Raw genomic sequence first — 15779 nt, 5'->3', positions numbered from 1 at the left:
ACCATGCAAGCTGGCCGATGTCCGACAGATGAGCTGTCGCTGACTAACTGTGCCGTCGTGAGCGAGAAGGATCTGCAGTCAGGACAGTGAGTAGTCATCACTGATGTGTTCTCAATGCAAATTTAAAGCAAGACATCTCTATGCTCATCCATCTGAACTCACCTATTTATCTACGGATCTATCCACCTGGTCATCCAGCATTCAACCCCTTAAGCCAAAGGCAGTAGTATGAGACTTTTATTTTTTGAATATATAATATTGAAATAATTATGATATACAGTACAGACCAAAGGTTTAGACACACCTTCTCATTCAAAGAGTTTTCTTTATTTTCATGACTATGAATATTGTAGCTTCACACTGAAGGCATCAAAACTATGAATTAACACATGTGGAATTATATACTGAACAAAAAAGTGTGAAACAACTGAAAATATGTCTTATATTCTAGGTTCTTCAAAGTAGCCACCTTTTGCTTTATTACTGCTCCACACACTCTTGGCATTCTGTTGATGAGCTTCAAGAGGTAGTCACCTGAAATGGTTTTTACTTCACAGGTGTGCCCTGTCAGGTTTAATAAGTGGGATTTCAAGCCTTATAAATGGGGTTGGGACCATCAGTTGTGTTGTGCAGGAGCTGGATACAGTACACAGCTGATAGTCCTACTGAATAGACTTTTAGAATTTGTATTATGGCAAGAAAAAAGCAGCTAAGTAAAGAAAAACGAGTGGCCATCATTACTTTAAGAAATGAAGGTCAGTCAGTCCGAACAAGTGGGAAAACTTTGAAAGTGTCCCCAAGTGCAGTTGCAAAAACCATCAAGCGCTACAAACAAACTGGCTCACATGAGGACCGCCCCAGGAAAGGAAGACCAAGAGTCGTTCATTATTTAACATATGTTTCTCTTAAATATCTGAGTGTCTCTCTTTTGTTTGTCATGGAGAAACACTTCACATTGATAAAAGTTGTGTAGTGTTTCCCTAGGTCGGTTCCCCTCACACACCTGCAGACACCCTCTCAACTCACCCTGCTGACTTTCCCCAACTAGTACAGCAAACCTTTCTGTAATGGGAATCGGGGGTAAAATTGGGCAAAAAATGTATGTAGGGTGTCCCAGGCCGTAAAGTTTCACAAATTACTCACTGTTTTAAAAAATTTGTAATCGACCTCAGGCCATCGCATGAGGGCAATGGGAAAAATTGTATTGTTGTATTATTTCCAGATCTTGTGACAGGAAATCTTGTTATACAACAAGAATATTAAAACTCTAGAGGTTAACACCAGAGTTAGCTACTTGCACAAGCAATGCCTTCTTTAAAATGCTTTATATGGTGCTGTTAGTGGTGCTACATTCCTATCAGTTTGAAAACACTTAGATAATAATTTATTATATATCTTAGTATGATTAGCAATGTCAGTGCTTAGTGCTGACAATAAGGATAAACCCTGCATTTTTTTAATATATATATATATATATATATTTTTTTTTTTTTTTTTTTTGCAGCAGCAGCAGCAGTGGCCTTTATTTTTCATTTTTCGACAGTAGGTAGACAGAGTGCAAAGAGAGGGGGAGACATTTAGCAAAGGTCGACGGGTCCGGGACTCAAACCCAGGACAGCCACATTGAGGACTATAGCCTCTGCACATGGTTGAGGAAACCCCCTGGAACAGGCCCAGAAGTTAAAATTCTTAGAATATATACCTTGACCTCCATTCAATTCAATTCAGTTTATTTATATAGCACCCATTCACAACACATGTTGTCTCAAGGCACTTCACAACAGTCAGGTACATACATTCCTATTAATCCTAACAATTGAACAGTGCAGTCAGAGTTAGCTTTTTATTCAAATTGGATAAAAAGTTTTTCTGTCTAAGGAAACCCAGCAGATTGCATCAAGTCAGTGACTTGCAGCATTCCCTCCTCCCGGATGAGCATGTAGAGACAGTGGACAGTCACTGGCGTTGACTTTACAGCAATCCCTCATACTGAGCATGCATGTAGCGACAGTGGAGAGGAAAAACTCCCTTTTAACAGGAAGAAACCTCCAGCAGAACCAGGCTCAGTGTGAGCGGCCATCTGCAACGACCGACTGGGGGTTTGAGAGAACAGAGCAGAGACACAAAAAGAACAAAGAAGCACTGATCCAGGAGTACTTTCTATGGGAAGGAAAAGTAAATGTTAATGGATGTAGCTCCTTTAGTTGTTTCACCTAGAAAGAAAGAACAGATAAACTCTGAGCCAGTTTTCATATGTGGCTCGAGTATTCGAGAAACTAAGAAGGAAATTTTCCAAGCGTAATATTCCGGTGCATTTTAAACCCAAGATCACTCTCAGACAGAGACTGGTTCATCCCAATGATAAAACATCCAAACACAAACTCAGCACTGAGGCAAATGTGGTCCAGTGCAGCAAGTAATGTTCAGACCTCTATAATGAAGAAACTAAACAGTAGCTACAAAAATGGATGATACAACACAGAAAAGGGACTGTCGTTGAAAGACAGTAATGTGGACATTTGGGACAGGAAAGGCTGGTGGTTTGAGACAAGAGTGAAAGAAGCCATCGATGTTGAACATGAAAAACCATCTCTAAACAGAGGAGGTGTCCTTAGATTTCATCTTTCTAACACCTACTCCTCAGGCGGACATGGCATAGTTAAGGATATGTTTGGATTGTGAAGAACAACCACCCAAGCACTTAGCTGAATAGAGGGTAGGGCCAGTGACTCACATGTCCCAATTGCCGTATTAGTGACTTCAGTGGCCCATTACTGTGATTATCCTGACAACAACTTATGGGCACTATAAAGTCATCCATGAAGCTTAATCAGGGATTGTTGCCTTTCTCTGCAGACACGTGACAGTGAAAACTACACCAAACCACAAGTATGTGTTCACAGTCAAGACCCATCATACTGTAGCACCTGGAAGTATCGCCTTCAGCCTGCCGCAGGTTCATACGCATGCACTGAAACAAATCCTTCCTATATTATAAGATAGTTGTTGGCCTCATTCTTAGGTGTTTATCTTTTTCTATTGCAGAGAAAATGGGCAGGTCTCTCCATTGGCCAGGAGGTGGAAGGTAAAACTTTGTTTTTTAACTCATGCATCATCAGATGTTAGTAAATAACTGTTAGCAATGTTAGGCTGTCAGTTAGTCCTAGGGCAGGCATGAAATTCACAGTGATGATGCTGGCAGATGTGCTCTGAACTATTTGAGATGCTTTAGTTAGTAGAAGATCGGACAGACATAAAAAAATGTTTTAAGTGAGACAGTTGATATTCAGACCTTTATTTTATGAAAAATAACTGAGTTTGTCTGCCCATTCAGTATCCAACTACAACTTTGACAAGGCCAAGCAGTGTATTGGTGCCATGACAATCGAAATCGACTTCCTGCAGAAGAAGAACACCGACTCCTCTCCCTATGACTCAGACAAGATGGCTGCTGAGTTCATCCAGCAATTTAACAACCAAGCCTTCTCTGTCACCCAGCAGGTCAATGCTCCACAGTTTTCCTTTCACTTTTACATTGAATTATAGGCTTTTATAAAAAATATTTTTCCTGTCTCCAAATTCCAGTTAGTGTTCAGTTTCTGCGATAAGCTGTTTGGCTTGGTGGTGAAGGATGTCGAGGCAATGGACGCCAGCATCCTGAAAGGGGATCCAGGAAAGAAGCCACAAAAGGTACCAGACCTCTTTAAAGAGCTCAAACACCAAAACTAAAAGGAGAACCAAAAGTAAGAAATGAAGTAAAATAGGACTTTGCTGCCATGATTCAAAGCAAGACGTCTGAGATGCTGGATAATCTGCTGCTGGAATCGCCTCTGATAAGAGTTGAGGATTTGTTCTGCCACTGATGGGATTTTGTTGATTGTTCTGAGACACATCATTAGTTCTAAGTAATTAAACTCCAGAGAGTGAGCTGGAAAATTGCTCTGAAGAACGTAGAATGATCCACATATAATTGCAGTCAAGTCCTAATAAATTAGAGCATGAGCTCACAGAGCTGTTCAGCTCTAAATGTATATAAGGTATTGGCTTCACATAAAATATGCATGCATTGGTTATAAGTTTAACTGCTGGCATTTTCATGAAAGATGCATTTAAATTAAATCTGTATGAAACAAGCAGACCTTACATTTGGATTCTAATAAGACTTCTGTACATTTTAAATGCTTAATAGGTTAATTTTGCTTTTTTTATATTGAATCATATATATTGCAGAAGGCCTGTTCTTTCCTTTTGGTTATTAAAAGTTTTACTTTAATTAATTTGTTTTAAAGCACTATTTTGTTATAATGTATGTTTATATTGGGTTAGAATGCAGGATTTGATTCAAATAAGGTAATAATAACCACAGAACATGTAAAAAAAACTTAGATTCTCGGTTGAGGAGTGTGAGTAACTGTAATTACCCTAACAGATTGACAGCGGTCTGATGGTGGGCAACAGCCAGGTGATTTTTGAGAAGGCAGAGAATTCTTCTCTCACACTTGTGGGTACGTTCTTCTTTCATCTCCATTTATATGCACAGATTCTATTTGAATACCAACTTATTTATACATGTAAAGCCAGAATGCTGCAAAAGCAACATGGGTACCCCCTGAGTCTGTTTTCTCCACAAGATGGCAGCAAGAGCAAACAAAATGAATCAGAGCTATCTGCAATCACAAATCATTGTCATTGACTCTATATTTGTCTACAGGGGTTGGACAATGAAACTGAAACACCTGGTTTTAGACCACAATAATTTATTAGTATGGTGTAGGGCCTCCTTTTGGAGCCAATACAACGTCAATTTGTCTTGGGAATGACATATACAAGTCCTGCACAGTGGTCAGAGGGATTTTATGCCATTCTTCTTGCAGGATAGTGGCCAGGTCACTACGTGATACTGGTGGAGGAAAACGTTTCCTGACTCGCTCCTCCAAAACACCCCAAAGTGGCTCAATAATATTTAGATCTGGTGACTGTGCAGGCCATGGGAGATGTTCAACTTCACTTTCATGTTCATCAAACCAATCTTTCACCAGTCTTGCTGTGTGTATTGGTGCATTGTCATCCTGATACACGGCACCGCCTTCAGGATACAATGTTTGAACCATTGGATGCACATGGTCCTCAAGAATGGTTCGGTAGTCCTTGGCAGTGACGCGCCCATCTAGCACAGGTTTTGGGCCAAGGGAATGCCATGATATGGCAGCCCAAACCATCACTGATCCACCCCCATGCTTCACTCTGGGCATGCAACAGTCTGGGTGGTACGCTTCTTTGGGGCTTCTCCACACCGTAACTCTCCCGGATGTGGGGAAAACAGTAAAGGTGGACTCATCAGAGAACAATACATGTTTCACATTGTCCACAGCCCAAGATTTGCGCTCCTTGCACCATTGAAACCAACGTTTGGCATTGGCATGAGTGACCAAAGGTTTGGCTATAGCAGCCCGGCCGTGTATATTAACACTGTGGAGCTCCTGACGGACAGTTCTGGTGGAAACAGGAGAGTTGAGGTGCACAATTAATTCTGCCGTGATTTGGGCAGCCGTGGTTTTATGTTTTTTGGATACAATCCGGGTTAACACCTGAACATCCCTTTCAGACAGCTTCCTCTTGGGTCCACAGTTAATCCTGTTGGATGTGGTTCATCCTTCTTGGTGGTATGCTGACATTACCCTGGATACCGTGGCTCTTGATACATCACAAAGACTTGCTGTCTTGGTCACAGATGACCCAGCAAGACGTCCACCAACAATTTGTCCTCTTTTGAACTCTGGTATGTCACCCATAATGTTGTGTGCATTTCAATATTTTGAGCAAAACTGTGCTCTTACCCTGCTAATTGAACCTTCACACTCTGCTCTTTCTGTTGCAATGTGCAATCAATGAAGACTGGTTACCAGGCTGGTCCAATTTAGCCATGAAACCTCCCACACTAAAATGACAGGTGTTTCAGTTTAATCGTCCAACCCCGGTAGGTCTTAGAATATCTGATAATATTTCTATTTTTGAACAGGTAAGGCAAAAACCAAGGAGGCACGGCAGACAATCATTAACCCTGACTGGAACTTTGAGAAAATGGGAATTGGAGGTCTGGACAAGGAATTCTCTGACATTTTCCGCAGAGCCTTTGCTTCCAGGGTTTTCCCTCCTGACATTGTGGAGCAGATGGGTAAGACATGGCTTTTAGACATTTTCACATCTGTAAAATAGAAAGGACCTAGAAACTATTATATGTATGTCTTCTTTGATTTTCTTCTTTGCATTCGTTCCTTTAATAATGTTCTCTAGTCTTGTCATTATTCTAATGGTGCTTTTCTTGTTCAAGGCTGTAAGCATGTGAAGGGGATCTTGCTGTTTGGGCCACCAGGATGTGGAAAAACACTGATGGCCAGGCAGATCGGCAAGATGCTCAACGCCCGTGAGCCAAAGGTTGTCAACGGCCCAGAGATCCTCAACAAGTACGTGGGAGAGTCTGAGGCCAACATCCGCAAACTGTTTGCTGATGCAGAGGAGGAGCAGAAGAGGGTGAGAGACCTCTCTGACTTATGTTATCGACCACTGAGGCATGAATATCAGGAACTAATAATCACAATAACTAAACTTATAAAGCACTTTTGTACTAACTACAATTTTACATGGTCGATGTAGAACTTTCATAAATGTCATATTTAAGTGTGCATGTGTGGTGAGGGGTTGAGGAAATGGGGGGTATAGGTGTGTGGAGTACGTTTGACATGAAAATTCTCTCAAATTAGCTCCTGATACCATGTTGTCACTCGTATTTGGAGCTGTCTGGCTACTGAAGGAATGTCCTCCTGGCTTCTATGTGCCGGTTAAAAGAAAACAAAAAGCTGGTTAGAGGAGGCATCTCCGTGGCATTTTAGAAAGGCAGAAGGTGTCCTCACCCTTGGTGGTAACTGGAACGAGTCTTTCTCCCAAGAACATAAGCACTAATGAAGCAGGATTCAAAGGAAGTATGAAACATGAAAGTCGTGAAGTATGTTCCCAGGAGATGAAAGTGTGATCACTTGAAACAAACTGATTTCTCAATAAAAGTAAAAGGTCTGACTAAAAGTCTTGTTCACCTTGAATGAATGCATCTCAGGCTCTAAATGCAAAATGTTAAAGAACATGAATGAAACTAAAAAAGCATCCATGTTTTCAGCTTGGCGCCAACAGCGGTCTCCACATCATTATCTTTGATGAGCTGGATGCCATCTGCAAGCAGAGAGGCACGGGCGCTAGCAGCACTGGTGTACACGACACTGTGGTCAACCAGCTCCTGTCGAAAATCGATGGCGTGGAGCAACTTAACAACATCCTGGTTATTGGTAAGGACAGTGAAATCAGAATAGAGCCACGTAAACCTGCACAATCACTCTACTGACTGGTTTTCTGATTAGTGTGGACTATTTAACTCTCATCTGATCAGCATAAAAAAATCACAAAACTGCTACCCAGAAATGAACATTAAAGACTTAGGGCAAACATGACTAAAAACTATTACTAATAATTTGTCAAATACGTGGTGTAGTGGTGGACCCCAGAATGCAGACAAGCAGGAAGCAGTGTAGTGTGGTGAGTAAAAAATTTAATAAATGAAACTCACTTCAGCAGGTGGTGGGAAAAACAGGCATGGACAGGCAGGCAAGACATGCTTGACATGAACAGGACAAACTTGGCAAAACAGGCTTTGCATGAGCAGAGTGAACTGAAAAGTTACTGCAAGAAATGAACAGAATGATAGTGTATATATGGAGCATGATACAGGTGAAACGAGAAGACTGATTACATGATGAGGTGGACCGAATGAAGCTGATTGCAGGTTGACAGATGCAGGAAGAACAAAACGTGACTATGGCAAACAGATCTCCAACAATACAAACCCATCAGGAAAACATGAAGTACAGAACATGAACAATACTAAGGAAGTAAAGCACAGCCAGGAAAACAGAAGTAAGATGCAAAAACGTAAACTGGAAATAAGAATAACTAAAACCCAAGCAAAAACAAAAACACCCTTAAATCAGGACATAATTTCTCCAACTGACCTTAAAATTAAGCTATAGATATTTTAATTTAACCTGACTTAACAAATAGTTATTTGGGGGGTTTGAAGTGACATTTTAGCTTAAAGTCCTTTATTATCTAGTAGAACTTACTCATGGTATTTATCTTTTTCGGATTGAGTTCTAGGTGGTGAAAGGAATGACAAATGCAAAAAGTTGCCAGTGAAACACAGCTGACTAGCAACATTTGTTGTGAATATTGTTGTAGATTTCTTAGTAATCGAAACACATCTGCCTCTGCTCCTACTTTAGTTTGCTGGTCTCCCCATAAATCCTTATTTTTTCCTGTAAATTTCTGACCTCTGACCAACTGTCTCTCTTTGCAGGAATGACCAACAGGCCCGACCTCATCGATGATGCTCTGATGAGGCCTGGCAGGTTTGAGGTGAAGATGGAAATTGGTGAGTGCTAAAACAGTCTTGGCTTTATTTTAATCTTTCATTTTAATTTATGAAGTGCTTATTACAGTGCACATGTCCACCATGAGTATAATTTTCTGTGGGTTCTTAGCAGGCAGCATATGCAAGGTAAACCATATGGGCCAGAGATAATCCACATGGGTCTTGCGTAGGAAGAGCCAGAAATGGCCTACATTAATCCTTTGAACTCGGGCCCCCTCTAGTACCCTGTAAGTAATAGACTTCCCTAAAGCCAACCAATGTAGCTCCCTTGTAGGGTATCTGATCTGCTCCTACTGCATGTTTTAGGTTGACTTGAAGGATTTTTGCAAGCATCCTACAGTGTGACCTGTGCAAAAACTTCCAACACAGACTTAGTGTGTTTTAACCCATCAGGGGCATACATCAGTAGTGCTTCTGCATGATATCAGTTAGACATCTATCCTTCCCTGTCTGTTCCTTCTATGCCCCTCCGTTTGTCTCTCACTGCCACTATGCCCTAATCATTTGTCCTTCAGGTCTACCTGATGAGAAGGGCCGTGTCCAGATTCTAAACATCCACACCACTAAGATGCGAAGCTTCAATCTGCTGGCCTCAGATGTTGACATCAAAGAGCTGGGCTCGGAGACAAAGAACTACAGCGGTGCCGAGCTGGAAGGGCTTGTCAGGGCAGCACAATCCACCGCCATGAACCGACATATCAAGGTCACCTGACTCTCTTTAATGTTTGGTGCCTCAGTTTGAGATGGCTTCAGTTTTGGGGGAAACAGGATGGGAGATAGCCTACTGGATAGGAAGCAGGATATGGTGTCAGCACAGATCAAACACCCTGGCCTGGAATTAATCAGCTGCTGTGATAAGGACATAGGCCCTGCTAAATGTGAGGGCCTGTAATCCTAACAGCCACAGTCTGTCTGTGTTCTGCAAGCCTGTAAAGAGAGGAAGAAATCCTCAAAGCAGTGAAAGGATAAAAATCTACAGGTCAGCCTATTTTAGCTGATTTTAGCTATTTAAAGTGCCTTAAACTGAAAAAAAAAAAAAAAAAAAGGGGGGGGGGGGGGTTACAATGCTTTATTAGTGGATAATAAATATCTAAACTTTCTCAAAAGTACATTGTATCCAAACTGCTGCCAGATAAATAGTTTAAAGTGGTGGGACCACCTTCAATGGTACTGTAACCAAGTGTGGCCACCCTGCCTGACAAATAGTCTTTATTAGCTGACGTAACAAAGCAAACTACTCAAGGACTACTTCCTTTTATACTTCAACAGTCTCAAACACGGTGGCGCAGTTGGTACCACTGTTGCCTTGCAGCAAGAAGGTCCTGGGTTCAATTCCCAGCCTGGGGTCTTTCTGCATGGAGTTTGCATGTTCTCCCCGTGCATGCGTGGGTTCTCACTGGGTACTCCGGCTTCCTCCCACAGTCCAAAAACATGCCTGTTAGGTTAATTGGTAACTCTAAATTGCCCTTAGGTGTATGAATGAGTGTGTGCATGGTTGTTTGTGTGTTGCCCTGCGATGGACTGGCAACCTGTCCAGGGTGTACCCCGCCTCTTGCCAATAGACTGCTGGAGATAGGCACCAGCTTCCCCGCAACCCATTATGGAATAAGCGGTAGAGAATGACTGACTGACTGACTGACTGACAGTCTCAAACAGGGTGTCGAGCTTAAAGCACTCACTTTAAGGGCTCATAATAATAGTATAAACTTACTTCACTAGAAGTCACATGCCGACAGCAACTGGATAGCGCTTTGCAAAAATTTAACTTTTGCAAAATATTGTTTTGAAATCTTGACATTGAACATTTTAAAGGAACTTTTGCATGTCTTTAACCGAAAGTCAATATTTTTAAACAGTTACTGCTCTGTCAATATTTCTTTGGCTTCATGTTCTTCTCCAGGCTACATCTACGGTTGAGGTCGACATGGAGCGGGCAGAGAAGCTTCAGGTCACCAGAGATGACTTCATGGGATCCCTCAACAACGACATCAAGCCTGTATGTAACAGTCAAGGTTCATGTTGTGTAAAATCATTATGGTCTATCGACGTGGAAAACAGGCCAAACAGGGTTACTCACAAGTCCAAATTCTTTATTTACAGGCTTTTGGAACAAACCAGGAGGATTATTCCAGCTACGTCATGAACGGTATCATCAAATGGGGCGACCCTGTTACCCGTGTCCTGGATGATGGAGAGCTGCTTGTCCAGCAGACAAAGAACAGTGATCGCACTCCTCTGGTGGCTGTACTTCTGGAGGGTAAATAAAGAGTTATTAACCAAAGCATTCTAAAGTAACAAGTAACTCAGATTCAGATGGTAAAGTGTACCGCTTCTGTGTACACACACAGGTCCATCCCACAGTGGAAAGACAGCCTTGGCAGCTAAGATTGCAGAGGACTCTCAGTTCCCCTTCATTAAGATCTGCTCTCCAGACAAGATGATTGGAAACTCAGAGATCTCCAAATGCCAGGCTATCAAAAAGGCAAGTGTTACAAATTATTTTTGGCTTCAAAGTTTACAGTTAAACAACCAAGCTTTCATATTTACTTAATTTCCTGTCAAATACCTTCCTCCTCTTCTGTCTATCACAGGTCTTTGATGATGCATACAAGTCCCAGCTCAGCTGTGTTGTGGTGGATGACATTGAGCGGCTGCTTGATTATGTGCCTATTGGCCCTCGTTTCTCCAACCTTGTGCTACAGGCTCTGCTGGTGTTGCTTAAAAAACCTCCACCCAAGGTGAGAGATCTTCTGAAACCTGTTATCATTTATGTTGTATGTTATAAACACTAAGTAACAAAAACTTAGTGAAGCGTCAGAGATCGGTGTACTCTTTACAACCAGCTGCTTTAAGATGACATGACGAGATCAGATGGAGACTGGCTCCAACATTAGGCTGCAGTGATGTCTTGCCTAATGCATATCCAAAACTTACTGTCTGATTTTAAGGAAACTCAACCTATGATGCCAAATCTTGTCACATGTTGCTGTTGTTGAAGCACCTTGCAGATCAAATCATTTACATGCCCATTGCTGGCTTGCATGTGTTTCATTCATTCTGTAGTGTAATCAAAAACAGATAAAAGTGAGTTGTGTCCTCATCCTGCAGGGCCGGAAGCTGCTTATCATCGGCACCACCAGTAGAAAGGATGTTCTGCAAGAGATGGAGATGCTGGATGCCTTCAGCACCACTATCCACGTTCCCAACATCTCCACTGGGGAGCAGTTAGTCGATGCTTTAGAGGTACAATATAAAGAATCCAAATCACACATGAAGTTAGGTTTGTTTGAGGTTCGCATCTGGACAGATGTTAGGATCCTTCTAGTGGATAAGTACTGAACATTCTAAACTTTATCAATGATAGATTAAAAATGTTCACTTTACAGTCTAGGCTCAAAAGAACTGTCAGCCTTGACATTTCTCTACTTTTGGGGAAAACATTATTTCAGCCTACCAGAAAAAATATTTTTGGCTATAGCATTGTTATGAGTGTATTTCTTTATCCCTGTCAATGGAGGGTCGGAAGTTAACACTGAAAATCTCAACATTTCTTTGACCTTTTAGCTGCTGGGAAGCTTCACCGATAAAGAGCGAGCCAGCATTGCACAGCAGCTCAAAGGGAAGCGGGTCTGGATCGGCATCAAGAAGCTCCTAGTGCTCATTGAGATGTCACTTCAAGTAAGAAAGATCAAGTAACAAACAAAAAAAATGTCCATAAGCTACAAGGTATTAAATCCTGTCCAGTTAAGTCAAAATATTTACAGTTGTTTAATTATTGTTTCGTTTCTTGATTAATTCATTAATTAGTTTATTTGGTTTGAAAAATGCTGCAGAAGCATTTATTTCTCATGGGATCTGTGGTTCTGTCTGAGGAATTGAGATGTTATTATGTAGTGACTAAACTACAAGCCCCATGATTCATAGCAATAGGCCAAGCCATAAGAAATGAATTCCCAGATATTCAACTTTCCCAGCAAACCTACTAAAGAATTCTGCTCCTGATTCTGGCGTGCTGGATGTTTAGATGACTAAATAGCAAATTAGCAAAACCTTACCATATCCATTGTAATGGAAAGGAATATAAATGACAAGGGTTGACTTCAAAGTAATGCTTTCAATAGGTGTCTAAAACCCATCTTCAGCAAGGTACTGAAGTGTAGAAGCACACTGATATTAGAAGTTATATTTAACTCATTGAAGTTATCAAGTTTTTTCCATAATCCATGTACAGTGCTGTAAAAAAAAGTGTTTGCCCCTAACAGATTTCTTGTATTTTTGATATTTTGTCATACTCAGATCACATCATTAAACAAATTGCAATACCAGACAAAGAGAAACAAAGAAAATACAAAAAGAGGTTGTCAGATGATGCCAGGTTGGGTTGTCCAAACCAACCTGGATCAATGTAATTTGAGGTTTTTGGAAGGAAATGAAAATTATCAGCAATTTACGACTGAACGTTTCTGAAGATTTTATTTCTTATTTGATATATTGTTGGGAATCATAACAACACTCTGGAATGTTGTTAGGATAGTTTTTATGTTTTGTACTGCTACTAAATCATTTACTTTTTCCTTTGGTCAATGTTGTCTATCTCTAGATGGATCCAGATTACAGAGTGATCAAATTTATGACTCTGCTTAGAGACGAGGGAGCGTAAGTATATTTATACTTTTAAATCACAGCAACAACATCCATCAGATTAGGAACTCATCCTGTATCATTGTCATCCTCCTTCCTTTAATGTGTCTGTTTTTTAATTTTCTTTAGGTTACACTCAGCACAACCCTTAATTAAAAAATATTGCTCTACAAGAGCATAACAAGTCTAAAAGTAATTGGTTTCCACTGAACAACAACTAACCACAGTGACTTTATTTTGCAATCACCAGGTTGAATGACGGTGATCAAATCCGAATTTAAGTCGCTCTTAACTGGTAAGACCAACAATGGTTCAATGAAACTAGAACTAGTGGATTCTGTAGTTGGCTCATTAGATTAGCTTTTAGGTTTTATACCTTTTAGCAAAGAGCTGAGTAATAATTTAATTACAAAGTGATTAAAGTATTACTCAGCTCATAATAGATCAGATCTATAATATGATTGGCTAAAAGCTAGGCTTTTCTTAGTTCATAAATTCTAACATGTAAACCTAGACTTAGCTTTAACTGTACCTGGACCTCTTCCACTAATCCTAATCTGAAACACAAATTATGATGCTCTACGCAGTAATGAAGCAGAAGGGAAGTAGGACAGATTTTCATTTGCTTATGTGCTAATCATAATCAATATCAGGCATCACCCAGAAAGGGTTTTGGACTGTGAGACCACAGAGTTGTATTGACAGTCTGCAAGTTTACAGTGTGCTGCTGGCTCTGCTGCCCAACCATCATTTCCAAGTAAACCAGCTTTCATAGCCTTCTCACTCTGCCCTTCAGCGGTCAGCCATGCAGCCCTTCCTCCATAACAGGCTGTAAACCTAAACATAAGAAGCCAATCCACCATTAAACAAATAATTCCATGGCAGCACATGGAGTCAACAATAAATAAACATCATATTACTAAAAGTATTTACTTCTCTGTCTTCACAAATGAATCATTAGGGTTTAATATAATGCTGCCCCACCTTTTGCTGCTATAACAGCTTCAACCTTTCTGGGAAGGCTTTCCAGAAGGTTTTGGAACATGTAATTAGGAATTTATGAGTATTTTTGCAGAGGCACATTGGACTGCCAAACAGTGCTTGAGAGTCCATGAGCAGTGGTATAAAGCTTTATAATTTATAATAATTATTTTTCTTGTGTTGTGTACAATGTGTGCCTTTATTATTTCTTCCCAACATCTGTGCATACATTTTATGGAAACAAGCTGAGGTTTCCTTTCTGATAGTGAGCAAGTGAAGATGGCGTCTGAACTTGCATAGATATTAAATAAGTCTCGCCTTCTGTTTCTATTTTCTTTCTTTCTCTAGTGATCGCAGTTTGTAAGAGTAGAGGGAGCAACTGGAATTGAGGAGACTCACTATCTGCAAAGCATTAACAGGAACCAATAAGGGAGGAGAAGCAAAAGAAAAACCAGAACCTTGTTGTCCATTCACCCACTGATCAGCTGGTCTAAATTAATACTTGACAACTGCTCTCATCTACTGCATGTTCCATTGAGAAAATGTGTCTGTATCCCCTTCCTCCTGCTCATCACTAACAGCTCTTATTAACATTTTGCAGCCAACTATTGGAAGTGGTAGTGTTAAAATCTGTTCTCTGTAAAGGAACTGCAATAGATGATTATGGAGGAAAAAAAGTGTTGTTTTGTGCATTGTGTGTAAAAAAGAACAAAAAGAGGAAGCCGCGTTTTTAGCTGTACTAGCTGTTGTATTTGTTGCATATTTCTTGTCCTGCTGGCAGTAGCTATTGTTGTGTATCCCCACAAGCAGTATAAACACAACACAGGCAAAAGTGACTCAAATAGCCCTTTGGCTGCTGAGAAGTGAATTTACGAAAGGCTTTTAGTGATTTACTTGTGGCTGTATAAAGAAGCTGTTTCATGTGTAAATGTAATCCATTTAAATATACAGTATGACATTGTTCTGTAAATAATATACATAGAAAGATAAAATACAGTTAAACAGAAGATGGATATTTCATAGTTTATCAGTATGGTCCTCCTTGCTGTGGAGCTGGAGATGTTTATTCGACCAGATTTGATTTCAATGTAGTAATAAAAAATATGTTAATGATTGTTGGCCTCTTTCTGTGTATACAGTGCAGTTCAGTTCTTTGTTGGGAATTGTTGGAAACCCAATGCTGCATGTGTATAGTGTGTGTGTATGAGTGGTTGATTAAAGTTTATTCAAATGGAATCGTGTGTTTGTAATTAATTGTGTACTCCCAAAAAAAGATAGCTGTATATTAATTTGTATTTTTGTTGCTTATGCCTTGTGCTCAGTGCTCAAAACTAATCCAAACTTCCTGTTCTGTACAGACCATTGACGATGGGTGTGTGTGTGTGTACATAAATGTCAATGTTCAGATGGATTATTACAATAAATCACTCATATGCACAGCAAAACAAACCTTTGATCTGATGTATATCTGGCCTCCTTTATCGCTGCACAAGACAAAATGATGGACAGTGACAAATGTTCTTCTCTTCATGATGTAATACACAACACCATCAGCAGCTTTTTACCCCAGACAAATATAGCTTAATTATATACAATAGGTTCAAAAATTCTAAGTTCATTTTCAAGGAAAAACAGGTATTAACCAAAATTTCTCCAAGACTGCATCTATGTCTCATCCAGA

The 15779-nt window shown here is 40.3% G+C and overlaps 1 protein-coding gene across 2 annotated transcripts; it reads left to right on the top strand.

Annotated features, from left to right (window-relative positions):
* LOC124862244 (vesicle-fusing ATPase) lies at positions 1–15552 on the top strand. Of its 2 annotated transcripts, XM_047356062.1 has the most exons (20): positions 1–86; positions 2857–2956; positions 3046–3085; positions 3335–3501; positions 3586–3690; positions 4430–4505; positions 6020–6175; positions 6332–6531; positions 7172–7337; positions 8402–8476; positions 8992–9179; positions 10377–10472; positions 10577–10733; positions 10825–10958; positions 11068–11214; positions 11585–11719; positions 12041–12154; positions 13077–13132; positions 13368–13412; positions 14447–15552. In XM_047356062.1, exons 1-19 carry the CDS (start codon positions 4–6, stop codon positions 13396–13398), a joined length of 2226 nt encoding a protein of 741 aa, XP_047212018.1. In that variant the 5' UTR covers positions 1–3; the 3' UTR covers positions 13399–13412; positions 14447–15552. The 2 variants fall into 2 exon arrangements, with proteins under 2 accessions (XP_047212018.1, XP_047212019.1); XM_047356063.1 differs by lacking the exon at positions 13368–13412.
* The last annotated feature ends 227 nt before the right edge of the window (positions 15553–15779 follow it).

This window comes from Girardinichthys multiradiatus, chromosome X, assembly GCF_021462225.1.
Source record: "Girardinichthys multiradiatus isolate DD_20200921_A chromosome X, DD_fGirMul_XY1, whole genome shotgun sequence".
NCBI classification, from domain to species: Eukaryota; Metazoa; Chordata; class Actinopteri; order Cyprinodontiformes; family Goodeidae; genus Girardinichthys; species Girardinichthys multiradiatus.
Note: the sequence above shows the minus strand (reverse complement) of the source record. Positions and strands in the feature narration are given on the sequence as shown.